Source organism: Phyllopteryx taeniolatus, chromosome 11, assembly GCF_024500385.1.
Source record: "Phyllopteryx taeniolatus isolate TA_2022b chromosome 11, UOR_Ptae_1.2, whole genome shotgun sequence".
Lineage (NCBI taxonomy): Eukaryota > Metazoa > Chordata > Actinopteri > Syngnathiformes > Syngnathidae > Phyllopteryx > Phyllopteryx taeniolatus.
Genome location: NC_084512.1, coordinates 8,395,960 through 8,423,547, shown reverse-complemented (window position 1 = coordinate 8,423,547; position 27,588 = coordinate 8,395,960). Strand labels below are relative to the sequence as shown.

At 39.4% G+C, this 27,588-nt stretch overlaps 2 protein-coding genes across 2 annotated transcripts in view; one reads left to right on the top strand and one right to left on the bottom strand.

Annotated features, from left to right (window-relative positions):
- prdx3 (peroxiredoxin 3) overlaps window positions 1-3,818 on the top strand; it is a 4,455-nt gene extending 637 nt beyond the window's left edge. The window contains exons 2-7 of the mRNA XM_061790115.1: window positions 688-778; window positions 893-1,034; window positions 1,719-1,854; window positions 2,792-2,895; window positions 3,133-3,298; window positions 3,393-3,818. Of these exons, the coding sequence (XP_061646099.1) occupies window positions 688-778; window positions 893-1,034; window positions 1,719-1,854; window positions 2,792-2,895; window positions 3,133-3,298; window positions 3,393-3,443 (690 nt within the window). The 3' untranslated portion in view covers window positions 3,444-3,818. The remainder of the gene's footprint in view (window positions 1-687; window positions 779-892; window positions 1,035-1,718; window positions 1,855-2,791; window positions 2,896-3,132; window positions 3,299-3,392) is intronic.
- On the bottom strand, window positions 3,620-27,588 carry tm9sf3 (transmembrane 9 superfamily member 3). The gene is made up of 15 exons (XM_061790104.1): window positions 27,385-27,588; window positions 24,636-24,831; window positions 20,957-21,079; window positions 14,586-14,746; window positions 12,827-12,904; window positions 11,956-12,087; window positions 11,708-11,874; window positions 10,120-10,214; window positions 9,906-10,036; window positions 7,937-8,076; window positions 6,432-6,500; window positions 6,206-6,352; window positions 6,047-6,130; window positions 5,886-5,962; window positions 3,620-5,076 (listed from the first exon to the last, which is right to left on the bottom strand). The coding sequence occupies exons 1-15, from the start codon at window positions 27,475-27,477 to the stop codon at window positions 5,009-5,011; spliced, it is 1,761 nt and encodes a 586-aa protein (XP_061646088.1). The 5' UTR covers window positions 27,478-27,588; the 3' UTR covers window positions 3,620-5,008.

Here is a 27,588-nt window from a genome sequence, read left to right as displayed (position 1 = left end):
AAACATTTTTTTTAAAGTACAGTACTCCTCAGCACCTGTTTTCACTCTTGCTTGCTTCTTCAGTTCTCCAAATAAGAAAGAATCCAAGGATGCTTTCTTCAAGCGGTGTATTCGTCGCTCCCAGTTGAAGTTTACTATAAAACAAATGCGAGTCCACCATTGTATATTTGAACACCACAAAGTTAAACCAAACCAGCTACAGTAATATCAACTTAGCTTAATGTTAAAATATAGTGCAAAAGGGTGTAGACAGGTTAATGGGAATTAGAATGAATGTTACAGCAATTCTAAACCTTTAAACAACTGTTAATGCACAACAGCAACGCATACAAACAGAACATACAGCAAGAGTCACAGGCTTATACTGTATATATTTTTTTTCCTCTGTAGGAACAATGACTGTCACTGGAAAATATTATTTAGGGCCATTCTCTACACCTCACCCTTCCGCATAATTATGCTGCATCATTTCCAGTAGACTTCAGTGCTGCCCAGAATGCTGCAACACGACATGATACTACACTAAAGGTGCACAACTCTAAATTCGGCCTGTGTACTGTAAAAAGACATAAAAAACGATCGCTTAAAAACCTGCGATATAGTGGGTGTGCGAACGATGAACCGTGATATAGTGGAGGAACGCTGTAACTGTGTATTATATGTTTAAATCATGGCTGTCTTTTCCAGGCAAGCGTTGCAGCAGCATGTCGGCATGGAGGCGCTGCAGCCGAACGAATTGTGTCTGCTTCTGCACTTCAGAGGGCCTCTTTCTCTACCAGTATGTATTTATGTCCCCAACCCATTTCTGCGAAGACAACTCATCTGAATAATGACATTTTGCACACAATATAGTTCACAGTGCCTGAAGTGGCTAATGGATTTGTTCTCTCAGGCTCTTGCAGGTGGATCCCTGCAGTCACTCAGCCTGCGCCAGCTTTTAAAGCCACAGCGGTCCAGAATGGGGAATTCAAGGAGATGAGCCTCGCTGACTTCAAGGGCAAATACTTGGTCCTCTTTTTCTACCCACTGGATTTGTGAGTGCTGCCATTCACTCCCTCTGATAAACTTCAGAAAATCCCATGCTGTCCTTCGTCAATGTCCTTTGATATTGATAAATATTTCCGTAATGATCAACCAGTCATTGTACGTGCATGTGCCTTTAAGAGGCGGGACCTGCGTGTGAATTTCTGGGTAAGAGCTGTGGCCAACAGCAGAGTCGAGAGTATGAACATATGGTGCCTTTGAGAAGTTCCCATTTCACCCAAAAATCAGATATTTTCCATCAAACTTAGTTACTGTATTAAGTGGATGTTATGCGATTAGAAATTCATATTGGTCAAGTACCCACACTTTTCTTTCATAAATTAACTGCAAGCAGACAATATACATGTGAACAGCAAAATACAGTACTGTATGTGAGCTTGCTGGCAGGGTGGACATTTTGGGCTGATTTTAGCATTTTATGAGCACATAGCCTTAGCAACATTTCATTTAGCAAGCGGACCGTGTACTGTTTAACACATATTTTGCATTTTTGAGGTTTTTCATATCAATTGAAAACACAAAGATCTCTGAAAAAGATACGATTTACTGTACAGTAGTAGGAGGAACATGAATCATGTACATTTAAGAATCAAAATGTGTACTGACCAAATATTCATAATATGCTCATGTATGTACTGTACTGTAAAACGGTTTCTTTGTTTGTTTTATTGTAGCACGTTCGTGTGCCCAACAGAGATAATCTCATTCAGCGACAAGGCAAGTGAGTTCCATGACATCAACTGCGAGGTAGTGGGTGTTTCTGTGGACTCGCACTTCACACACCTGGCATGGACCAACACTCCTCGCAAGGTACGCACTCTCTGGAATAATACAATTAAGTTCAGACATCAACACAACAATCGGCTGTTGTGTTTACAGATGAATGGCATTCAAATTATGCATTATTAGAAGTAGTGTTGAACATACAGTATACGAGTACAGCCCAACGGATTTGAAGATTGAAGTCCTTTGGAGGAATATTCTGTGGACTGACGAGACAAGAAATGTAACTTTTTGGAACGTGTGCGGCCCCATTACATCTGACATAAAAATAACAGCGTTTGATATGAGGAACATCACGCCAACTGTCAAACGTGGTAGTGGCAGTGTGATGGTCCGGGGCTGCTTTGCTACGTCAGAACCTGACCGACTTGCTGTAATAATGAAACAACAAATTCTGCTGTCTACCACAAAATCCTGCGTGTAAATGTCAGGCAATCAGTTCGTGCCCTCAAGCGTTCTTCAACCATCTGAAACGTCATGGTGACTACACCTCTGGCTTGGAGGGAAAAAAAAAAAAAAAAAAGGTTTTGGAGTGGCCAAGTCCAAGTCTGAACTTAAATCAAATTCAGGTGCTTTGGTATGACCTTATATGGCCATTTCATGTTCTAAAGCCTTCCAATATGACTGAGTAAAATTTAAATAGTCTAATTTCTTCACAGCAATACAAAAAACTCATCACCAGTTATTACAAACGTTTGATTTCAGTTATTGCCGCAAAGGGTGGCACAACAAGTTAAGTTCGGGCTGTAGTTACCTTTTCACATAGTGTCCTATAGGTTTAGATTTTTTTTTTTCACTGAACAAAATTGAAATTTAGAAACTGCATTCTATATTCACTTGGGTTGTCTTTGTGAGATATTAATACAAAAATAATAACAATAGGGTTCGGGTACTGTATGTTGGCCCATGAGGAGTATATGTTGTAGTCCATTGTAATTATGCTGTTGCTGCTTTGGTCCGGCAGGCTGGAGGCTTGGGCAGCATTCATATCCCTCTGCTCGCAGACCTTAACAAGCAGATTTCCAGAGACTACGGTGTGCTGCTGGAGGACCCGGGCATTGCTCTGAGGTACAAGCCACATCAATTTGCACATTCCCATTTTATATGTGTGTCTAGTTGACGTTCATGCTTTGCAAAAAAAAAAAAAAAGTTACTCAGTACTTTAGTATTTTTTTTCAGGTGACTAGCTTACGCAATTATTTGGAGGACTTTTTACTTTAGTCATATTATTCTAAACTAACAGTATTCTTACTTGAATACAATTTGTGGCTACTCCCTCTGGATGATTGATAACTTTTCTTTTAGGGGTCTGTTCATCATCGATCCAAATGGCGTGGTGAAACACATGAGTGTAAACGACCTGCCAGTGGGCCGTTGTGTTGAGGAGACCCTTCGTCTTGTGAAGGCTTTCCAGTTTGTGGAGACTCATGGTGAGGTGTGTCCAGCGAGCTGGACCCCAAAGTCGCCGACAGTGAGTGGACAATATTCCGGTCTGCAAATATTAACTATTCCTGTGGAGAAACTCTGCATTTGAAAGTCAAATATTGTTTTTCCTTTTGTTTCAGATAAAACCAACCCCCGAAGGATCTAAAGAGTACTTTAAGAAAGTCAACTGATTGTAAAGCACTACAAGTCCATGTAGAAATTTGTTTTATGCACTGACATGGACACCTATGCTAATAAAACCTCATTCCTGGGGAGAAAAAAAAAAAAGTACAATTTCTTGGTGTTTTCCATACAATATAAGTGCATCTTATTTGTATGTTGAAGATAAAAGGCATAAGCTCACAACCACTGTACATAAACATGTTTATTCCCTCTTTTTACAACAATATGCAGGATGAAAATGTCTCATCAGACATTGGTACATAACATGAGGTGCCAAAATAAACTTCAGTGGGGCAGAATTGGAAATGAGAAGGCAGTACAAGTAGGGAACATACTGTATATACGCAATATGTGGGACTAAATAAAGACTTTGAAGGACTGCAGCACTCTGTGTGGTTATGAAGATGTCAAGTGTACTTTTTGTACAGTGTGAAAACAAAGCTCATTCCTTTGGACATTCACACATGGCATGTCATGTTTTGCAACAAAGAGGGGTCTGTAATGGACTTAAGAGATGCCAAGCCTTTTTAAAGCTTTAAATATGAAATCAATGTGAGCCTTCACAGACCAGCCTACCTCTGCAATGCTTCCTTACACTATGAAGCTGATCCTACCAGTGAAACAATTTGATCATTCTATAGTTTGGTGAAAACCATGCAATTTCAGGCAAGATGAAACAGGGCCACCAACCACACCCCGATCACCAAAGACATACTTTTGTTTTGAGCTGATTCATTAAAAAACACCCTATTTTAAATCTGTACAACAAAAATACATTTGCGCTCTACAGCAAGAGGTACATTAAGGTTATATACACTCCCCTCATATATATATATTATCTTTACATGTAGATGTAATTCAAACCCACACATTAAGAAAATGACTAAAGCTGGGGGATAGCATCACATCCTTTTAAAAGTCTCTAACTGTACCTCAACTTCTGATCTGGCCCTCATTCTTGTCTCCACAGTAAACTACAGCAGGACTCAAAACATTGCAACTGGATGGATCACTGGAACAGGTAAATTAGAGCCGCCAAAATACGGGAATGACAAGTGACCAACTTATTTTGGAGCGGAAGAAAATGGGAACAAAGTACTGCACTATGCACTAACGTTACTGTGAGTTGACTTCAAGAATACAAAATAGAAATCAAGTCAGAATATGGGCACAAAGCCAACTCGTTATTCTGACACAATAGAACAAATAAAGGCTTTCAATATACTTGGGCCTCTTCACTGAAGAGAGCTGCACTATTCCATCCATAAACATGTATGTAGTCTGGTCTCAGGTGGGACTGGTTTGGAAGAGAAGCCACATAAGCCTGAACATATTTGTCCCCGATATTTGTATGAAAGCAACTGATAAAAACAGAACCTTGTTTGATGCCACATCCACAACTCTGCATCTGATCATGTTGCAGCGTTGAAATTCATTCAGAAAATGGAAAACTACATTGTACAAAGTGAGATTCTCACAATCTCGTCGCAAGAAAGAAACTAATAAAGAATGTTGTGTGCCAGCCGTCTTCCAGGATACACGCAGGCGATTCCATGACCATGATCCACCTGCTTTAGTCTATTTTCACATTTGTGTATATCTTCCTCACAAAGGCACTTGTTCCCATGTATCCAACTGCACCTGCAACGAACACACACAGTCAGTCAAAGTCCCCAAGGTTTTCTGTAAATTGACTGTCTGTTGTACTAGAGCGGCTCCAACTACCGGAGACAAATTCCTTGTGTGTTTTGGACATACTTGGCAAATAAAGATGATTCTGATTCTGATACTGTACACCTCTTCCTGACAAAATGCTGGTGGCTAAAAAAGAAAATTTAAAAAACTACACGTTTGAGGGAGAGTTGCCCGACATCCCCCAAAATAAGATCCCACGTGACCAATACCCTCTGAAGGCACTATTCTAAATGTAGCACACTTCCCAGAAAAATAACATAGTACAGTATTAAAGACTTAAAAATGTGAAGCAATATTATGTCCAATATTTATCCAAAGACTGAGAGACAATGTCATCTACATAAGTCATCTGCATATATTTAGTAGGCAAACAAATATTCAGTGCCCTGCGATTGATTGGCTGGCGACCAGTCCAGGGGTGTACTTCTGCCTCTCGAATCAAAGGCAGCTGTGCTAGGCTTCCAACCCACCCGCGAACCTGGACATGCGTGTATAAAAAAAAAAAAAAATGAAAAAAAAATGGATGATCGATGGATATTTAGACCAAGAGTACTGGTGTTACCACTAGTGTCAATTCTAATGTCAGGGTTGTGTGAATTGTACAAATTAAAGCTAAAATGCTAAGACAATGTTTATTAAATTTCAACCCATAACATATTTTGTGTTTCTGTGCTTCTGACCATGTCTTTATTAACAATTGTCTTATTGCTTTATATTTCGTACTTTGGTTTTTAAGAACAACAAGCAGGACTGACCACACATGATTCCAAGAGCAGTGCTAAACACAGCCATGTAACCAAAGTAGAAGGATGTCTGGAACAGCCCGTACATCCTGAAATATGCCAGAGAAGAAAACAATAAGTTTGTACAACCCCGCAAAAAAAAAGTATCAATCATCTACCAGACTCAAACTCACTTGGTTTTGAAGAAATAGTAGTAAAAAGAGTACATGTAAACATAAACCGCAGTGGATGCAGCAGACAGGAAGCTTGTCCATTGCCTGGAAAGTATAAATGTTATGTTCCGTTATTGTTATTTTCTTCCAAAGTTGCCATCTAAAGACAAAGGCGCTCACCATCTGTAGTCCTCGGCATTGAGCAGGAAGTACGTGCACACGATGGTGACACACACCGTCACAATGCAAAGGATAACCAGGACCAGCATCATGAAACCGTATACATAGTAGATTTTATAGGCCCAGAAAGATGTGAAGATGAAATACCTGATGAGTGAGGAAAAGTCAAGTTGTGTGATGATCATGAGCCTAAAATATCAAAACCTCTCTCAGGATGTCGACTTACATTTCAATGAAGATGGAACCGAAAGGAAGGATTCCACCGAGACAGACGATGACAGCTGGCTCCATGAACCTAATGGCACAAAAATTCCCACACATGGCTTATTGCGTTTGAAGTAAAGAGGAAAACGAAGATACTGGTTTGAAAATCAATTCACTTATTTCCTTTGGGCAACTGGCAAGAGTCATTGTTGTAAACATTAATAAAGAGCAGAACATAATCGCAACCTTCCCTCAGTGACAAATGACGACCCTGGTTACGTCCCAAAAAGGACACTGCCTGGGTCAAAGCTGGGACTGCCAGGATTAGTCGACTAGTCACGATTACGACGACGATATAATAATTGATGTAATTGTTTTTTTTGAAGCTTTGTTTTTCTCTCAAAAGTGCCTGTATCCTCACCGCTGCTCAACTGTCACCTTTTGGCCTTGACGCACATGCACAGTAGTGGGAATTCGGGTCTTTTGTAATGACGGACATGCACAGCCCGTGACGTTCACCGAAAAACTATGGCTAACTGGCAAGGGAGCCCGAAAGTTTCAGCATTTCACCAAAAATACTAAAGACGAACGTGATGCAAAACCTGCGAGACATAACTTGCCTTTCATAGCAGCACAACAGTGACACACGAGCATCTAAAAGGAAGCATGTTGTGGCTGATTCAATTTCTGACAAATAGGGACAGTCACCAGGGTAAATTAGTTGGCTGATTAGCTGCTAATACAGACGTCAAGGGCATTTGAGCTAAATGATTAAAGACGTAAACGTTGACATTAGCTTAAGGCTAACAATGACGATTTCATTGGCCTTAGCGCACAGGTTATTAGCGCACGGGTTATGTGTTTGATGTAAAGTTATAAATACAGATATGAATATAAGATATACGCTGTAGCAGGCTGGCTTAGCAATGTGCCTAGGTAGCAGCCACATTGGCAATGCATGTAAATTTAAAGTAAATCAGTACTTGCTCATCCACTTTCCGTACCGCTTATCCTCACTGGGGTCGCGGGCTCATTTCTCAACCGACTTTGATGAGGTTTACTTTTTTGTCAGCGTCAAAGCATGTGCTCTTAATAAAGATAGTTGTGAAGTTGGAATGTTGTGTAAAACGTAAATAAGAACATAATACAATGATTTTCAAATCCTTTAACCTATATTCAATTAAATACACTACAAAGACAAGATATTTAATGTTCAAACTGATAAAATGTTTTTTTGCAAATATTCACTCATTTTGAATTTGAATCTGCAACACATTCCAACACAGCTTCGTACTATTACCCTAATTTACAATCTTTTCCACATACCTTAAACACTTCAAGCTGCAAGCTAATGATGCTTGTATATGAGCAGCCGCTTGCTGGTGCGATAAGCTATAATTAACATATGATCCGATGAGTCAACTAATTGGAAAAATAATCAGTGACAAGTCCACGATCTAAATAATCATTTGTGGCAGCTGTACAATTACACAACTTGACTGTTCCTCCCTAACAAAACACACCTACCATTTCTTTTCAGGGATTGGCCTCGGCACAGCATTCACCCTGCATGGGAAGTTTGGCTGGCCAGAAAGATTCCTCCCCAAAATTGTTCCCACCAGGTTTAGCGGCAGAATGACAAAGAAGCAGATGCAACAAACAGCCACCTGCATACGGACATAGAGACAGTGTTCTTATCCGTTTTCAAGTGACATGACAGCAAATACTAATGCTACCACAGTAAAATGGATTGCTCCCTCCATGTCATGTACTTACCAATACAGTGACGTGCTGACCTGACACTAGAGAGGGGAATTTGACTATGTTCTGAACAGCTGTTTCGACACCTGTGTTGTAATAATCAGACTATTGCTGCCAGGGTTCGCCGTAAATGTAAATCAACTTCCCATTGATGTCATGTTTTTCTTCTTTACGCACTTGGCAAATTAAGATGATTCTGATAAAGGTTGGGAATTACTGATTTATGTAACTAATGCTTAATGATTATGTGACTAATACATGCATGCAGTTTGCTGTACTGATTCCTTGTTTGTATAATTTAAGACCAGAGCTAAATAAACAAGTCCAAATGGAAGGCGAGCATCCGTGTTCTTTAACTTCAACACGCCCATCTCTACCTTAGCAATCTAACCAATAAAATTCTTGGAGACTTTGTATACCCCCTTTTTTATGATCCTCTCCAAATTGAAGTACATTTGAGAGTAAATTGAGATGTATACTGTAGATACTTTTTGTGACATTTTTGTTTGGTGGTGTGCCATGAGATTTTTCTAATGTAAAAGACGTGCTTTGGTTCAATAAAAGTTGGGAAACGTTGAATTTCGGGTCAATGTGATTACCCCCCCCCACCCCAAAAAAAACAAATATTCATGACCAAAGAAAACAAAAATCATGACAGCACCAACAACTGAAGTTGAAAAGGTCAACTAATGCTGGGATCAGACTACAATACAAATTTTCTCTTTCACGATGTCAGACTACCGCCATAGAATCTTGCCCTATCTCAGTCAGACAGTGGCAATACTACACGACATCCATTCCGATACCACCGTATCCCGTCTTTTACAAACACTGGGCATTATCTTGTCAAATCAAACACTGTCCGGGAGGTGAGACCAGAAAACGGGCCACCTTTTACCGCAACCGTATACAACAACTTGTCAAACAATGGCTCACTGCAGAAAAGTTGGGGGAAAAAAAGGAAGGAAAAGAATGTCCCACCGGGTGCTCGGGAGAGGACATTCTGGGCTATCCATTCAAGAAGAGCTTGAGGTATGTTCACGTATTTTTAATACGATACGGCTCACAAGCAGGCAACAAAACGTTATGCAGCCCGACAAGCTAGTGCTAGCACTGACGGTTGTATGTAAATGTGCCGGCGTTCTGTCGAATCATGCGCTAAAGCTTCGGTAATCATTGGTTTGTACGTGTGAATAAATGTTGACAACGGCGATCAAGCATCTTGACAACGGCAAGCATGGGCGGCGATGCACCGGTCCAAATGCAATCCTATTAGTCGATGTCCTATTAGTCGATGTCAAGTTGTGCTGCCTGAGAGTTGTCGTTGATATGTCACACTACACGGGAGATACCCCCCCCCCCCAAAAAAAAATACATAAATAAATAAATAAATAAAACATGCTTGACTTTTCATGTTGGCGTCATAGGGCTACCGTAGGGCCAAATTGTTGGTTGTGGATGTCACACTACAAGAATCGCCCACGATAGCAAATTGGGCCAATATCAGAGCTAAAATCCTGTAGTCTGACCTAGGCATAAGATGCAGGAAATGTGAACACAGAGCAAGATTATATTGTTACTTCTTTTGATTAATTTTGTACCTTTTTTTTTTGCTCTCAAACTATTATAACAGTAACTAGTACTACTATAACAACATAATTGTAAATTAAATGTATTAAATGTTAGTTGTTGACGTAAACAATATTTGTTTTTTTATGCATCTGCATAAACTTACCATGGTGCCAAATGGGATCGCTCTGGAGGCGTGATAGTAGATTGCAATGAAGTTGATGAAGAAGGCCGTTCCACACACCATTGCTGGGATCATGAAGGCTCCGACGAACATTTGCTTAATCCACCTTCTTCCTGTATTTGTCAAGAAATCAAATACATTGGATACTGTTTATGACATGTAAATGCAATGGCCTATTTTCAAATATTACCATTACCTCCTTGTTTTGCATACAAACTTCCACCAAAGTAGCCATTGACAGGGGAGGTGGCAGCATACACAAAAATGGCTGTGCTCAACATCGATCCTCTCCTGCAGAGAAAAATGTAGTATGTTAAATCCATGATTCCTTTCATGGAACTGGCATTGAACACATAGTACGTTAAGCATATTTTTTTTCAACATGTAGATATAACCACTTGTTTTAAAGAAGCCAACAATCCAAAATATTTAGGTATTTATTTTCCTAATGGAGAGTGAGTGTCTTTGTCGCAAAAATGGTTCATCAGAGCCATACAGTAGAATTGGTATACATCAAGCAGATGCTCGATGCATTTGCTGCTGACACGCTGCTTATATAGAGGAAAGGCGGATGTGACTGAGGACAGCATGCGGACGTCAAAGGGGGAAGGGTGTGCGTGAAAGAGGCCGCTAAAGGCATGCCCCCAGTAGGTATATAGCGCCGGGGTGTGCATTGTGCAAAACAACATCGGTTTGGCTAAGGACCCCCGAAAATGGCACCTGTGAAGAGACACGCTTACGAAGCACAGTATAAAAACTGCAAGCTAAAAGTTACTTCGAGCAGCCGCGAGAAAATTCAAGATCAACTAATCCATGGTTCGCAAGTGGAGGAAGCAGGAAAATGAGCTTCGCCAAGTCAAGAAGACGAAGCTGAGTTTCCGCGGAAACAAGGCGAGGTGGCCCAAGTTGGAAGACCAACTCGAGCAATGGATTAATGAGCAAAGAACAGGCGGGAGAAGGGTCTCTGCAGTCACCATTCGACTGAGTGCAATAACTCTGAGCTTGCCATCATTCCGGGAGGCTTGACAAAGGAACTGCAACCGATGAACATCGGTGTAAACAGGGTGTTCAAAGTGAAGTTGAGAGCAGCATGGGAGCGATGGATGACAGATGGCGAACACAGTTTTACTAAGACTAGGAAGCAGCGTCGGGTGAGTTACGGCACAATTTGTGAATGGATTGTGGATGCTTGGGTGGATGTTCGAGTTTTCGTAAAAGCCGGCATCATTTCTGAGGAGCTGCACGGCAACGAGACTGACTCCGACAATGACGAGAGGGAACCTGGCGTGTTTGATGGAGAACTTGCCCAGCTGTTCATTTCGATACAGAAGATGAGGACTTTGATGGATTTGTAGATGAGGATTGATCCAAAAATAACATGAGTACATTGTTAAGTACTTCAATAAAGTACAACCGAACTCAGTTTTGCTCCCGCCTTTTTAAAAACATTGTTTTAGCATGCATGCATGCATGCTACCGTATGTTTTAAGCTAGCGTATGTTTTACCATGCCTGCGCCCAATAATACGGTGCGCCTTATGTATGTGTTAAATACAGAAATAGACCCCGTAACTGAGACTGCGCCTGTTAATACGGTGCGCCTTATGGTCATGAAAATACGGTAGGTGTAACAACCGTAAAAAAAAAACAAATCTGGCATTATGTCTAGCTCCCACCATAACTGATGTACAAGACTCGGGTTGCATTAAAGTAGATGTAACAAGCGTAAAAAAACAAATCTGGCATTATGTCTCGGTCCCACCATAATTGATGTACAAGACTTACTCTGTATACAGATCCTCAACCATTGCCACGATTATGACAATGAGAGATACGGAGAAGATCTGGCAGCCGGAACCAATGAGTGAGGAGAAAATCAGCGGATGGCTTGAGGGCCGGAATACATCTCCATGCACCTGCTTCCAGCCGTATTCATCTCCCAGGTCTCGGTCCTATTGGGAAAACCACAGCATCATAGCACATGATTTGATAGTGCAGGTGGTTGTCACTCAAAGAACCGTTGCCGAGCTTACCATGTCATCCATTTCTTCCTCTTTGCTGTATCTGGCGTAGTCCTTTCTGAGGGTTCTCATCAAAATCATGGACACCAGACCCACCAAGAAGATCACCATCATGAAGGAGTTGAAGATAGAGAACCAATGTATCTAAGAGAAATTAGTAAATATCACTGAATAAAAGGTTCATAATTCAAAGTTTTGTGAAAAAGTTTGCATTATTAGGCTATGATGACAATAAAAAAAGTAATTACAAGATTGCCTTATGCCTTTTTAAGAACATGTCACCTGAAAGAGGATTCGTAAACGCCCTAACCAAAACGGAGACGGATAAACATGTTGACATTGTGCACACACAGCTTCCTGTATGTCAATTTGCATATTATTATTTGCATTACTGAATTTCTGAAAAATGGGAAAAATGGTTTCCAATTATAAACAGATCGTAGATCTACCAGCATGCTAGAATGAATTGTGTTCGACCTTAGCGGTAATTTTGAACGAATTAATACATTTGATTTAAAATATTTGTGTGACATAAATACATTGAATAAAATAAATACTGTGCATGCAAAATGAGTATTTGCTTGGCTCAACTACATAACACAGGAGTGTGTCAGAGAAAGTGTCCCTGGCTCCCTTGAAAGGTGCAATTGTAAATACAAGTTATTATTTAATGTTATATAAAAAGAAAACTAATTTTTGGATACAAAAAATTTGACGTTGACTCTAAAATAGGTCAAACCTGTATTGATTTATCTTTAGACAAAATTTGCCCTGTTACATGGCTCAACTTGTATCTACATCGAGTTTAGAGAAACACTCACATCATGCTAGTAGCATGCTTGCTCATGTGATGTGATTTAAACCAGATGATCAACTCACTCACCCTGTGCTGGAAGAAGGATGGGTCGAGGTACTTGTCAAATCTGTCCTCAAACTTCACATCAGACTTCTTCCATTTCACCTGTATATGCATTTGGGGAAACTTAGATGCATAGCTTTTGTGTTCAACAAAATCATATTTACAGGATTTATATTAAAGGCACAGCAATACAGTGAGATTAAAAAGTATTGGCCCCCTTCTCAAATTCCTATATTTTTGCAAAGTTTCCCTACTTTAATGTTTAAGCTCATCAAACAAATGTAAATATCAGACAAATATAACCCAACAGAACTTAAAATGCTGGTTCCAAATGGCGATTTCATTTATTAAGGAAAAAAAAAAAAAAACTAGTCAAACTTAGCTGGCCCTGTGTGAAAAAGTTATGGCCCCCCTCAACCTAATAACTGGTTTGCCTATCCTTAGCAGCAACAACAACTGAAATCAAGCGTTTTCTATAACTGGCAAAAAGTCTTTCACATCTCTCTAGATATTTTGGCCCACTCTTCCTCGCAGTATTGTTTGAGTTCAGCAAAAATTGAGGATTTTCGAGCATGAACGGTCTTTTTAAGGTCATGCCATTGCATTTCATTCGGATTAAAGTCTGGACTCTGACTAGGCCACTCCAAAGCCTTTATTGTTTTTTTGATTAATTAATTCAGAGGTTGACTTGCTGGTGTGTTTTTGGATCTTTTTTTCTGCACCAAAAGCTAAGTGTGCTTCATCTTGAGGTCACAAACTGCTTGCTGAACATTCTCCTTCAGGATTTTCTGTTAAAGAGCAGAATCACAGCAAGTTGTCCAGGTCCTGAAGGAGCAAGCAGCCCAAGACCGTCACACTACCGCCACCCTGTTTGACTGTTGGTATGATGTTCTTTTTCTGAAATGCTGTACTACATTTACACCAGATGTAACGAGACAAAAACCGTCCAAAAAGTGCAAGTTTCATCTCGTCAGTGTATATAATATTCTCTGAAAACTCAGTTTTTTTTCTTTTTTGCGGAAGTAAAATGAGCCTTTATGTTATTTTTTGTCAGCGGTGGTTTTCTCCTTGTAACTCTGCCATGGATGCCATTTTTGCCCAGTCTCTTCCTTATTGTTGTGTCATGAACACCGACTGCGGCAAGGGAGGCCTCCACTTCTTTAGAAGTTGTCCTGAGTTTATTTTGTGGCCTCCTGGATGAGTCATTGCTGTTCTCTTGGGATAATCTTTATAGGCCAGCCACTCCTGGGAAGGTTCACCACTGTTCCATGTTTTCTCCATCTGTGGATAATGGCTCTCCTTTTCCCTGGAATCCTAAAGCTCTAAAAATGGCTTTTGTAATCCTTTCCAAACTGATGTAAAATACTTTATTTCTCGACTGTTATGGAATTTCTTTAGATCGTGTAATTTTGTTGCAGCTTTTTTAGATCTTTTTGTCAAGACAGATTCTGTTTGAGTGATTTCTTGATTGGACAGGTCTGGACATAATCAGGCTTGGGTGTGATAAGGGAAAAGATTGTGATTTCCTGCAATTAATTCATGATTTAACAAGGGGGTAATTACCTTTTCACAAAGGGCCAGGTCAATAAAGATTAAAAACAGCATTTTAAGTTCACTTGGGTTATATTTGTCTGATATTTAAATTTGTTTGATGATCTTAAACAATAAAGTGGGGAAACTATGGAAAAATATAAGAGTTTGAGAAGGGGGGGCAATACTTTTTCACAGCACTGTATTTATCAATTATACCATAGGAAATTCCAGTAGCTCATTCAGTACTCACAGAGTAAAACATTGCAATCCTTGTGTTGGGCACAAGTCGAACTTTGCCTTCACTAGTAAGATTTACATCAACAATTCTGTTCCCGTTAAAGCCGATCTCCAATTTCTTATATGTCCAAAGGTAGTGATCTTCTCCATTTTCATCTGCCTCACCAACAATACCTGGAGAGAAATGGATATCATTTGGATTTAATTTTCTAATCACAAATAGACCAACGAAGGCATATAAGCATGTGTAAATAATCAGGGTATTATGTTGTCCACATTGTGAATGCAGATCTGTCATTTGTGACACTGCCTATTTGCTTTGAGACATCAATTGTAAAGCAGCTCAGAGCTGCCAATCTATAAAAATTCACTTCCAGAACAAATGTTCCAAATTTGTCTGAATTTCCATATTTTCAAATTTTTGTCAAGAACATTTCCGTGTGACAGTCATAATAGTTAATCAATTATGGCTTCAATATTTGTCATTTTCATGTTTTTATTACATTAACCTTGTAATGGTGGACACAGTTGCAGCCTAAATCAAAGTAGCAGTATATGAGATTTCGACGTTCCATCATCAGAAATATCTGTCTATGGATTAATTCACCTTTGCCAATTCTGTTTTCCACCCTGGTAACAAAAAACCCCACAAGTCTATTGAAGCTGATTAATCAGATCTCAAACGTAAAAAAAAATGAAAACTCAGCACTCTATTTTACAAACTACCAACATTTTTTGATAGATTGAATTGGATAGTTTATGTATGGACAATAGTTTTGGTTTCTATTTTGTGCAATGTACTTCATGTACAAGTACAAGAAGTACATGTACAAAGAAGAAATGTATTTACGTCTTCTCTTGCATGCTATTTATATTACATATTTATATTTCCTACATCTACAATTGCTGCTGAAACGATGCAAATTTCCCCATTGTGGGACTAATCAAGGTTATCTTATATTACAAATATTTATGAATAATAAAAATATACTTTTAACCCGGCCACATTGTGAAGTGACGTGTCCAGTGACGTACTAATTCATTTCAAGTTCAGACACGGCGTCCTGTGTGGACGTGTATTATTTTATCTTTCTAAACTTGTATTACCGTAATGTCTCGTGTATAATGTGCACCCATGTATAATACGCACCCCCAAAGTTGACCTCAAAATTCTGGAAAACCCTTCTACCTATGTATAATGCATTTTCACAATGCATGATTTTGCTTCTCCCAAGATCAAAACTAAGTATTATCTGTATTTTGTTAGTTTTTTCAAAGAATTATTCTGAAGTTAAGCACTTTACTTGAACACCATAATACTTTTTTAAATTGACTTGCTCTTATTTTGAAATTCACAGCCCTACTTTTATTTAATAAATGAGAAAACACACAGTTGTGCTCATATGTTTGATTAACCAAACAGAATTTGTAAGATGGGTACAATTCTTGAAAGAAAACAAGCAGGTTCAGGCGAAACACATTTAATTTTATTTTAATGGGATTCAAATTAAACTGTCAGGCATTTCAGAAACGCAGTATCATTAAACAAAACATAACCATAAAGAAATAAATGATGGTTGTTGTTCAGTCATCGCATTTCACAAATTCTGCCAAGGTATGTAAACTTATGACCACAAGTGTACATATGCAGTCATGTGTACTGCATTGATATATTGGAATGAAAATGTAGCCTACACCTTTTTCATAACCGCTAGGTGGCGGTGGTGGCATTGTAGAATGAACGTGTACACCTTTCTCATAACCTCTAGGTGGCAGAGGCATATTGGAATGAAAGTGTACAGCTTTTTCATAACCACTAGATGGCGGCATACATTATAAAATGTGAAGGTTTTTTCATTTCCCCCTATCCCTATGTATAATGCGCACTATTGACTTTTGACATTTTTTTGGGGGGGGAAACGTGCATCATACACGAGAAATTACGGTAATTGGCCTATTATTTTGTCGTTCAAAGTTAGTTACTCTCCAAAAACGCAATTACAGCCAGACCTATGTGATGAGTGTGTTGTTTTCAACTTCACTTATTTTGATGTTTTGCGACTGCTTGTGAAGATAGCTAAGCAATTAGCATGGCTTTGACAGTCTTCATCTATCCACTCCTCGTCCTCCCTTCGTGACACTTTTGTAAGAAGCATGGTAAGAAGTGTAGCTTAGTCGCTACCACGGAGGCGATGATCAGTGACTTACAAACCCAATTCCAATGAAGATGGGACGTTGTGTTAAACATAAATAAAAACAGAATACAATTATTTGCAAATCATGTTCAACCTATATTTAATATAATACACTACAAAGACAAGATACTTAATGTTCAAACTGATAAACTTTATTGTTTTTAGCAAATAATCATTAACTTAGAATTTTATGGCTGCAACATGTTCCAAAAAAGCTGGGACAGGTGGCAAAAAAGACAGAGAAAGTTGAGGAATGTTCACCAAACACCTGTTTGGAACATCCCACAGGTGAACAGGCTAATTGGGAACAGGTGGGTGCCATGATTGGGTATAAAAGGAGCTTCCCTGAATTGCTCAGTTATTCACTAGCAAAGATGGGGCAAGGTTCACCTCTTTATGAACAAGTGCGTGAGAAAATAGTCGAACAGTTTAAGTACAATGTTCCTCAACGTACAATTGCAAGGAATTTAGGGAATTCATCATCTACAGTCCAAAATATAATCAAAAGGTTCAGAGAATCTGGAGAAATTACTGCATGTAAGCGGCAAGGCCGAAAACCAACATTGAATGGCCGTGACCTTCGATCCCTCAGGCGGCACTGCATCAAAAACCGACATGAATGTGTAAAGGATATCACCACATGGGCTCAGGAACACTTCATAAAACCAATGTCAGTAAATACAGTTTAGCGCTACATCCGTAAGTCCAACTTGAAACTCTACTATGCGAAGCAAAAGCCATTTATCAACAACACACAGAAACGCCGCCGGCTTCTCTGGGCCCGAGGTCATCTAAGATGGACTGATCCAAAGTGGAAAAGTGTTCTGTGGTCCAACGACTCCAGATTTCAAATTGTTTTTGGAAATTGTGGACGTTGTGTCCTCTGGGCCAAAGAGGAAAATAACCATCAGTACTGTTATGGACGCAAAGTTCAAAAGCCAGCATCTGTGATGGTATGGGGCTGTGTTAGTCCCAATGGCATGGGTAACTTACACATCTGTGAAGGCACCATTAATGCTGAAAGGTACATACAGGTTTTGGAGAAACATATGCTGCCATCCAAGCAACGTCTTTTTCATGCTTATTTCAGCAAGACAATGCCAAACCACATTCTGCATGTGTTACAACAGCGTGGCTTCGTAGTAAAAGAGTGCGGTTACTAGACTGGCCTGCCTGTAGTCCAGACCTGTCTCCCATTGAAAATGTGTGCCGCATTATGAAGCGTAAAATACGACAACGAAGACCCCGGACTGTTGAACAGCTGAAGCTGTACATCAAGCAAGAATAAAGTTTATCTGTTTGAATATTAAATATCTTGTCTTTGTAGTGTATTCAATTAAAAATAGGTCGAACATGATTTGCACATCATTGTATTGTGTTTTTATTTATGTTTAACACAATGTCCCAACTTTATTGGAATTGGGGTTGTACAATCCAAATAGAACTTTCGTCTCCGCGGCTTGGCAGCCGTGGGTGGAGATGTTAATAAAATAGTGTAACAAGCAGCTGTTCGATGTGGACGCATGGTAATGTCAGAAGCTGGATTTCCCCCCCCGATGTGCAGTGATTTCCGTAACAAAATACGGACATTCCGTAAGATTTGGCAGCTCTGAAAGCATTTGCCAGACACAATTACACAATCCCGCTGTTTTGCCTGTACATGGGCCTATGTACAGGTTCTATTGCTACCATGTTTGCCCTATGGCAGCACATTGGTAGTAGGTTACCATAAAATATAATACTAAGCAGAAGTTACCTTACTTTTATGAATGATATTTTGAGAAAGGTGCTACTATGGGTTGCTTGTAGAATAGTCTTATACATGATAGAGTCTTGGTAATCAGGATCACGTGTATACAGTGGACCCCCACATAGTTGCGGTTCTGCATCCACAAATTCACAAATTCAAATATTGTTATATTATTGTATGTATTGGAAGTATTTGCTTTTTTTTTGTCCAAATGTTTATTTGTTTTTTCCCAATAGGAAAATATTGTCTATACTAAGTTTGTTAGTGTTTGAAATGTGATGGGCCTCTTTCCCAGGTGTTTTGGGATCACATTATGTGGTATATTTATGATTAAAACTTAATATAGCCTGGTGTTATCCCGATTCAATCACAAGATCAGAAAACAGGGCAGAACACCTAATTTTTAGCTGACTTGTATCAGCTGAAACAGATCTGGTTTTGTATGTAAGGTCACAAAGTGACAAAATACAAAGAGCTTGCCAAATGGAACAGCAAAAGCTTCGTTTTACACTGCACAATGTAACATTTCAAGTTTATTAGTACCGGAATTTCAAGTACTGGGCGGTGCCTCCCAAAAAGCATCTCTTTGGATTGTTAGGAGGGAGAAAGATGGCCACAAGCTTTCCCGTTTGTCCACAGCTCGTTGTGATAAAAGCAGCATTAAGTGAGATTTGGAAACTGTTTATGGCCTGCAGTTAGGGCAAGAAAGATACTACAAACTAGGTCTGCAAAGCCTGATATATTGTATAGTGTCGCTAAACAGCACGCTAAATGTCATCGTCAGGACTTAAGACTACATTTGACACATTTAAAAAACATCTTCAAATCTAAGTCTAACAAGAGTGAATTATTTTGTGACAAGTAAACTTGTGCCATCTGATTGCATTTGACGAGGCAATGTTGTTTGCACTTGAACCGAGTCGAAAACTCACCCACCAACTATGCAGCTGCATTAAGACATACTTTTAAATAACGATGCACAATAAATGTATTGTTTACTATGGAAGAAATCCATTCATCCATCATTTTCCGTACTGCTTAACCTCACTAGAGTCGCGGGCGTCCTGGCGCCTCTCTCAGGTGACTCTGGTCGCCAGCCAATCATAGGGCACATATAAACAAATAAGCATTCACACTCACATTCACATCTCTGGGCAATTTAGAGTCTTCAATTAACCTACCATGCATATTTTTGGGATGTGGGAGGATACCACAGTACCCGGAGGAAACCCACGCAGGCACAGGGAGAATTTTTAAACTCCGCACAGGTGAGGCCGGATTTGAAGCTATGTCAAACTGTGAGGCACATGTTCTAACCAGTCGTCTAGCATACCGCATGGAAGAAATCAAATACGCTCAAATATAGGCATCCTACAGAGTATGCTAAAGCTTATATATCCTTTTCTTACTGGATTGCCAAGGTATCGCATGAGATTCTGTATCGGTATACACTCAAAATCAAGAGTGACTCAACTCAGACAACTCAGAAAAAAAGGTGATCAAGACATTCCTAATTTCTGCAATTATAATCACTTTTTGATTGACCGTCTATATTCACAGATTTTCGCGATTCACCGTCGAGGCTGGTCCCTATCCTGTGCGAACACCGGTGGCCAACTGTACTGCTAATTCTCATAATATAATTCTCTCAACAACCCTGGCCTGGGTTGACTAACTTATTTCAGAAAGTGTTATCTCCCTCCATGGTGCAGTCAGAAAACGGCTATAACAAGTTGAGCTTGTTCCCATGAACCATTTAACATAATATTTCATTGTACAAGATACACACTGTTCTAAGGAGGTCTAAGTCCATTTTCCCTTATTGTTGTTTCGCTGACGGTATATACACACACGACATAGAGAAATGTACATGCACCCCACCCATAACATCAACATAATTATATTACTACTGTACTTTTGTTTGAGCAGCCAAAGGTGTGGCATCCATATAAAAACAATCAAATATACAGGAGTGGCTTCACTGTTAACACTGTAAAACAATAATCAATGATACTACTGAGAAATAGAATCTGTCCAACATATTGTAACACAATGTGTAAATAATATCACATACCTTATTCAAATTGTGTATGATTCAAAAAACAACAAAAACTTCAACGTTGAATCAACTGACCAAATCATGACATTCTGTGGGACATGATATTACATTAAACCAAAAGGGTGGGAGGCTGGCTAATGATGAATTTACAGACTCATGCATAGACAAAAAGCAGTTTATCTCCTATGACATAACATATGCAGAGAAATACACACTATGCCCATGTAACAGCACAAAAAGGCATGTAAACTAATATGCTAAGGATATGCAAAATAAATCTAACTGTCATGACTGATCAAGACACACAGGACAATATACAAGGCAACGAAGAAACAACACGGATGTCTAACCAATTATTCATCGTTTTGATTGTCACTTACCCCAAATGGGCAGGTCATCGATGTACATTTGGTACCAGTAGTGATTCTTTATGGCATACACAAAAGCATCCCGTTTGACTTTGTCCAGGTCAATTTCACAATATGTTGTCTGCATGACTTCATCTACAGAGGTTGAGAAATTGCATTATTTTGAGGGGTATACAGTATTAAAATTGTCAATGTGAAAACATGCACCTACACTTTCAGAAGCAGTAGTAATGTGAAAAGTGACCAATTTCCTGTAATCAGTATTTGTATTCTCTGTACAGTTTTAAAACAGTTGTAGGTAGAATTTCAACTCGTTTTAGCCCTTGTGTGGTGTTCACATCGTATTTCAGCCAGTGTACGTAAATCTGGCGGAAATCTGTGAACAAGTCTGAAATGTGATAAACGAACTGAACTTCAGATTAGACTAGATAGACAGACGTACAGACTAGATATGTGACTTACTCCCACCTCTGGGAAAATGTTTCAGAGTATGAGAGTTGGTGTTTGGATTTTGCAACAATTATGCAACTTGTAAGGGCAAGGTTAGAAACACAATATCCACAATTGGATCGTAACATCCTGTATGTAATACAAATGTGTTTAGAATGTGTTCTGCTACATGTTCTTCACAGAAAAAGAGACAAGGCCATGGAGTCAAATCAAATCATTTTTATTCATTTGCTTTTTATAAGAAATTAAAATATGTCCCACCGACCCGAACAAATATGTTAAATAGACACTCAGCCTTCCCATTTAGTCCATCTACCATAAATGTATATCTTACTACATCTATTTTTATCTGTCCCTCACATCTCTTGAATTTTCACCAATAATTTGAATATCTACCCATTGATCAAATCCTTCATCAAAAAATACAACATATAAATTTATGCTCAGGCAATGTCTAAATAACTCTTACTTCACTAGGTCTCACATTGTTTTCGTGGCTTGCAGTTTTTCCAAATTAAAAATCATACCTCATAACAATGCTTCTGAGGACTCTTTTGGTTTCTTATTTACCATTTGTGTTTTGGCAACATACGTGGTTTATGTGCAACAGTTAGTTCATGGGGTTTCATTCCAACTGTCAACTTTATTCATCTTTTGCGGGCTACTTGAAATTGAAATCACAACTGCATTCAATCAAGCAAAATGTTACTTTGATCAAAACTGTGATCAGGTCGTGGTAGGTACCAAAGCTAAGCTGCATGTTGCAGTTCCATTTCATTTTAGGTCAAGAACAACGGTGCCACCCTGGACATTACTTTTAAGCATATCAGTTGTCTGCATTCTCCTGTCTACAAAATATCAGTTAAGGTACCTACATCTATCCTTGCCATAGCCACCAAAACTTGCCATTCCTTACTTAAAGCTCTGACCGTGATATCTACTACCCAACTCAAGTATTTCCTCACAAAGTCCTCCTTTGGGTTTCGTCTTTGATGTATACCTCTACCATACAGTTGAAACCAGATGGTTATGTATAAAGATACAAATATAGATATAAATACTAGATGAACTATTAAAAAAAGATTAGTTTTCCCCCCCTCACTATCTTGAGATCAGACAAAAACCTTTTCTGTTTTAGATCAATTAGGTTTAAATAAATATGAAAAATGATTTCCATTTGCTAAATTCCAGAATAATGAGAAGGATTTTAATAGACAATGTTTCATTACTTTCTTCAAAGTCAGTTTACATAGACTAAGATTACTATGTTTTTAAACAATTTGGGAAAACGATGATCATGTCATGTCTTTGGAAGCTCCTGATAGGTGTATTGACAATGGGTTAATTAGAGACACCTTTTGGTGTATTTGAAGGCACAACGGAAACACACTGCTTCTTTGTGTAACATCATGGAAAAGTTTTTAAAAAAAAATAATAATTAAAAAAAAACAAAAAAAACAACAATATCAGCCAAGACTGATATCAGGAAGAGAGCTGTGGACTTGCACAAGACTGATTGATCCTTGGGTGCATTTTCCAGATGTTTGAAGTTGCCATGTTCATCTGTTCAATCAGTTAAAGGCAAGTATAAACACCATGTTGGGAATCTCCACCCATAATACCGCTCAGGAACGACATGGGCTCTGTTTCCCAGAGATCAACGTGCTTTGGTCCAAAATATGCATATGAATCAGAGAACAAAAGAAAAACACCTGGTGAACATAAGGGCTAAACCTGGTAAGAGTGTGTTATTATCCACAGTGAAACGGGTACTGTACCGACATGAGCTGAAAGGCCCACTCTGCCAGGAGGAAGCCATTATTTCAAAATAAACAAAAAAGACACATTACAGTTTGCGAATGTATACAGGGACAAAGACCTTAATTTTTGAAGGCCTGTCTTAGTATTGTGACATTTTAAGGTAAAAGAGGGATGCTGGCAAGCCTGAGAACACCATCCCAACTTTGAAATATGGGGGTGGCAACATCATGTGTGGTTCTTTTGCTTTAGGAGGGACTGGTGCACTTCACAAAACAGATGGCATCATGAGGAAAGAACATCTCAAGACCTCAGACAGGAAGTTAAAACTTGGGCACAAATGGGTCTTCGAAATAGACAATGACCCAACGCATACTGCCAAACTGGTTACAAAGTGACTTAAGGACAACAAAGTCAATGCTTTGGAGTGGCCATCACAAAGTCTCATTCACAATCCTGTTGAAAATGTTTGGGGAGACCTGAAAAGGCATGTGCGAGCAAGGCAGCCTACAAACTTAGCTCAGTTACACCAGTTCGGTCAGGAGGAATGGGCCAAAATTCCTGCCAACTATTGTGAGAAGCTTGTGGAAGGAAATCCAAAACATTTGACCCAAGTCATACATTTTAAAGGCAATGGTACCAAATTCTAATGAAATGTGAACTTCTGACTGAAGAAAGTCATGAGAAAAAAAAAATCAATCTGACATTTTAGCAAATGGAAATAATTGTAGTAATCTTAATCTAAAACTGGAAAAGTTTAGTCTGATTTCATGTTATACAATGAGGGAAAAAGAAACGTGTCTTTGTCAAACTCATGTTTGTCATGAGCCACATCGTAGTTATGGTTTCCATCAGGGGGCCCATTACGACTGTAAACCCATATAAATGTATGATGGCCTCATATTGTTACATATACACAACAAATTAATAGATAACGAGTTTTGAAATCACAAACCAGGAAAAAAAAATTCAATTGTTATTCAATTTATTTTATTCGTAAAAAAAAAAATGAATAAATAAACAAATGCTTTCATTATCACAACATTAATACTGTGACGATAATTTGAAATTTTGGTATTGTAACAATTAGAAATATGAAGTCGACACACGATTTGCTTTCGCGGGCCACATAAAATAATGTGGCAGGCTGGATCTGGCGCCCGGGCCTTGAGTTTGACACCTGTATTTTAAATACTGTATGTAAACATCTGGTTTCAACTGTACCTGCTACACTACCACTGGGGTTAGACACTTCACATTGGTCACCCCTCAACTCAGGACTCTCATCCACAAGATAGCCATTAAACTTGGATCCTACTGTTACATGTCTTATTTGCCAACTGTCTGTATTGTGTCTATAGTTTTCATTTATAAGTTGTTCTTGAGTGTTTTGAGTTGTGTCTAACAAGAATCAAACCCATAACAGCAATGAATCCCTTAGATTAAGTGCTCAAGAATTAATGTCAGTGTTACAGTTAAATACCTTTGAACTTGATGTCAAGGCCGCTAAATTCCAGCTCCACTCCTTGCAGAGCTTCTCCAAGCGTTTCATGGTAATGACTGATGGTTTTCTTTGTACCCACACAGAAGGGTAAAGAGAAATACTTGTACGTCTCCTGTCGGTTGTGGTAAGGCCCCACTGTGTTCATCCATAATACCACCTCCTCTTTATCTATGTACTGAAGGGGGAAACAAGGACTCAGAAATCCAGATATCATTCGAGTCAATAGCACCATAAAATTCCTGTGAGACTAGTGAAAAAGATCTGTTCTCTATTTAATTCCATATTTGTTGTATTAAGTAGATGTTATGCTGTCAGAAATGAATATTGTTCAAGTTTTCACACCTTTTTAAATCAATTAACTGGTATCAGACAATGTACATGCAAACAGCAAAAATAATTACAGGATTTTTTTTTTCAATGACAGACTGGACATGTTAAGCTTGACAACATTCAACTAGCACCTAATATGATGAAAATTATTGAACATAACTGTTAAATGTTTAATCTGCAACTAGCCACTGTTTCAGCCTCCATTGAAAAAAATACAAAATGCTGGTAGTAATGTCACAAAAATCATCAGAGGGTTTCTTAAAGGGGCACTTCCCCCACCCATAATGACTGGGTAGACAACAATTTCAGGGACACATGCAAAATGTTCAATATGACATCCATCCCTCCATTCTCTGTACCGCTTATCTTCACTAGGGTCACAGGTGCGCTGGAGACTATCCCAGCTGACTTTGGGCGAGAGGCGGGGTACACCCTGAACTGGTCACCAGCCAAACTCAATGAATATACAGTATAATATAAACAAACCACCATTCACACACACACAACTAAGGACACATAACTAATGACTATTTAGTCTTCAATTAACCTACCATGTATGTTTTGGGAATCTGGGAGGAAACCAGAGTACCTGGTGAAAACCCATGCAGGTAAGGTTAGAACATGCAAACGCCACACAGAAAGTCCAGAGCCCAGATTTGAACACACGACCTCAGAACTGTGAGCCCGATGCACTAACCAGTCACCCACTATACCACTCCAATATGATCGTTAAAATATAATGTACATGATCAAATGACTTCGTTTTTATAAACCGTGGACAATGAAACAAGGTAAAATTATTAATTTAACATCATTAATACAACCAGTTATTACATTACATTACACACAAGCCAAAATAACAATCATCCAACAAAAAACGGTTTAAAATAAAGGAACATATTTTAAAACACACCCCATCCCCCATAGTACTGACGTGTGCAAATTACATGTTAAATTCTTAATGATGAGGGATTACGACGAGGACATCAAAGACACTTCAGAGTAATTTTGACCCATACAAATTCCATGCATCCTAATTTGAAATTTAGGACAAACCAACATGCAAACGTGAAAAGTAGCGCAACGATGCCAGACACACACACGCACAGAACTAAGATGCTATTAGTTATTTTAATTAGCGCATCTATGTATGCAGGTAAAACAGTGGGCGACTGGTTTGCACAACCCCCTCACAGTTCTGAGGACTCGGGTTCAAATCCGGCCTCGCCTGTGTGGAGTCTGCATGCTCTCCCCGTGCCTGCCTGGGCTTTCTCCGGGTACTCCGGTTTCCTCCCACTCTCCCAAAACATGCATGCTAGGTTAACGGAAGACTCTAAACCAGGGGTGTCAAAGTCAATTTTGTCACGGGCCACATCGTAGTTATGACTTCCCTCGAAGGGCCGTTATGACTGTGAACCCGTATGAAGGAATTATCACCTCATATAATTAGATATACACAACAAAGTGATGAACAACTAATTGTGAAATCAGAAGTCTCCAAAAACATGTTTTTAACTACTACATTTTTCAAAGCGGGGTTAGAAACAAAAATGCTTGCAATATCTCAACATCATTACATTGGAACACTATTAGCAGTTTTGATTTGCTTTCGCGGGCCACATAAAATCAGATGGCGGGCCGGATCTGGCACCCGGGCCACCAGTTTGATAGCTGTGCTCTAAACTGCCCGTAGGTGAGTGTGAATGAATGTTTGTCTATTTGTGTCCTGCGATTGGCTGGCGACCAGTTCAGGGTGTACCCCGCCTCTCGCCGCAATTAGCCGGGATAGGCTCCAGTATACCCACGACCCTAGTGAGGATAAGCGGTGTAGAAAATGGATGGATACATCTATGTTTGCATGTAATAACTGTGGAATAAGAATCAAAAACATGTAAGATCGAGGGACTAATGTGAGGCCTGGCACTAAACAAGGGTTCGCGCATGTTAACATAGACGAAGGCAACTTAGTCTCTTCTGAGCTACATATACAGTAAATAACTTTGCAAAAGGGTTTATTCGGAGACTTTCTGTGAGCAGACTTAATAACGCTCCTGTTCGCTACTCAAACTTGAGCGTCGCTTCCGCCGGCCGGTGCTCCTAAATAGCTCGAGGAGCTAGGAAGCAGCCATGCTAACAAACCAGCAGGCTGCCAAACGTTTGGTCCCAAGCACTTAGGCCGATGAGCGTTGACAGGTTAGCTAGCTAATGTGTCAGGCTCCATGTCGTTCATCTGGCCCACTATTCAACGATAAGTAGTAACACGACGAGTGACACTCATCTGTGTGATCCGAGTGCAGCTACCTTTCAAGCTTAAGGAAAACGTTAGCATGTTGCACAGAGCACAAACGTCCATTATTTCAAAAGCCCCGTTTCTTTCGGTCTTAAAACACAGCCTTACTGTGTGGTCGTGTTCATCTGCTTCGACAGGTAATAAGGAGCCTAGTACACTGAGGAACACCGCAGCTGCCACCCTCCACCTGGATGATCCCATTCTTGTCGGAGAAAGTGAACAGAAAGATCGGGGTGTTAGCTTTGCAGGGCTAGCCCACCTTCTTCCTGGTTCGATGACTGAAGCGATTTTGGGGACGCTGGAGTTCTACGC

Bases quoted from the DNA above. Each gene is read 5' to 3' on its own strand.
- tm9sf3 (XM_061790104.1), bottom strand. From the start codon at position 27,477: ATGGGATCATCCAGGTGGAGGGTGGCAGCTGCGGTGTTCCTCAGTGTA. The intron at 10,037-10,119 runs GTAATGGTAATA...TGACAAATACAG, and splicing joins TTTGTATGCAAAACAAGGAG to GAAGAAGGTGGATTAAGCAA. The intron at 5,963-6,046 runs GTGAGTTTGAGT...GGCATATTTCAG, and splicing joins TACTATTTCTTCAAAACCAA to GATGTACGGGCTGTTCCAGA.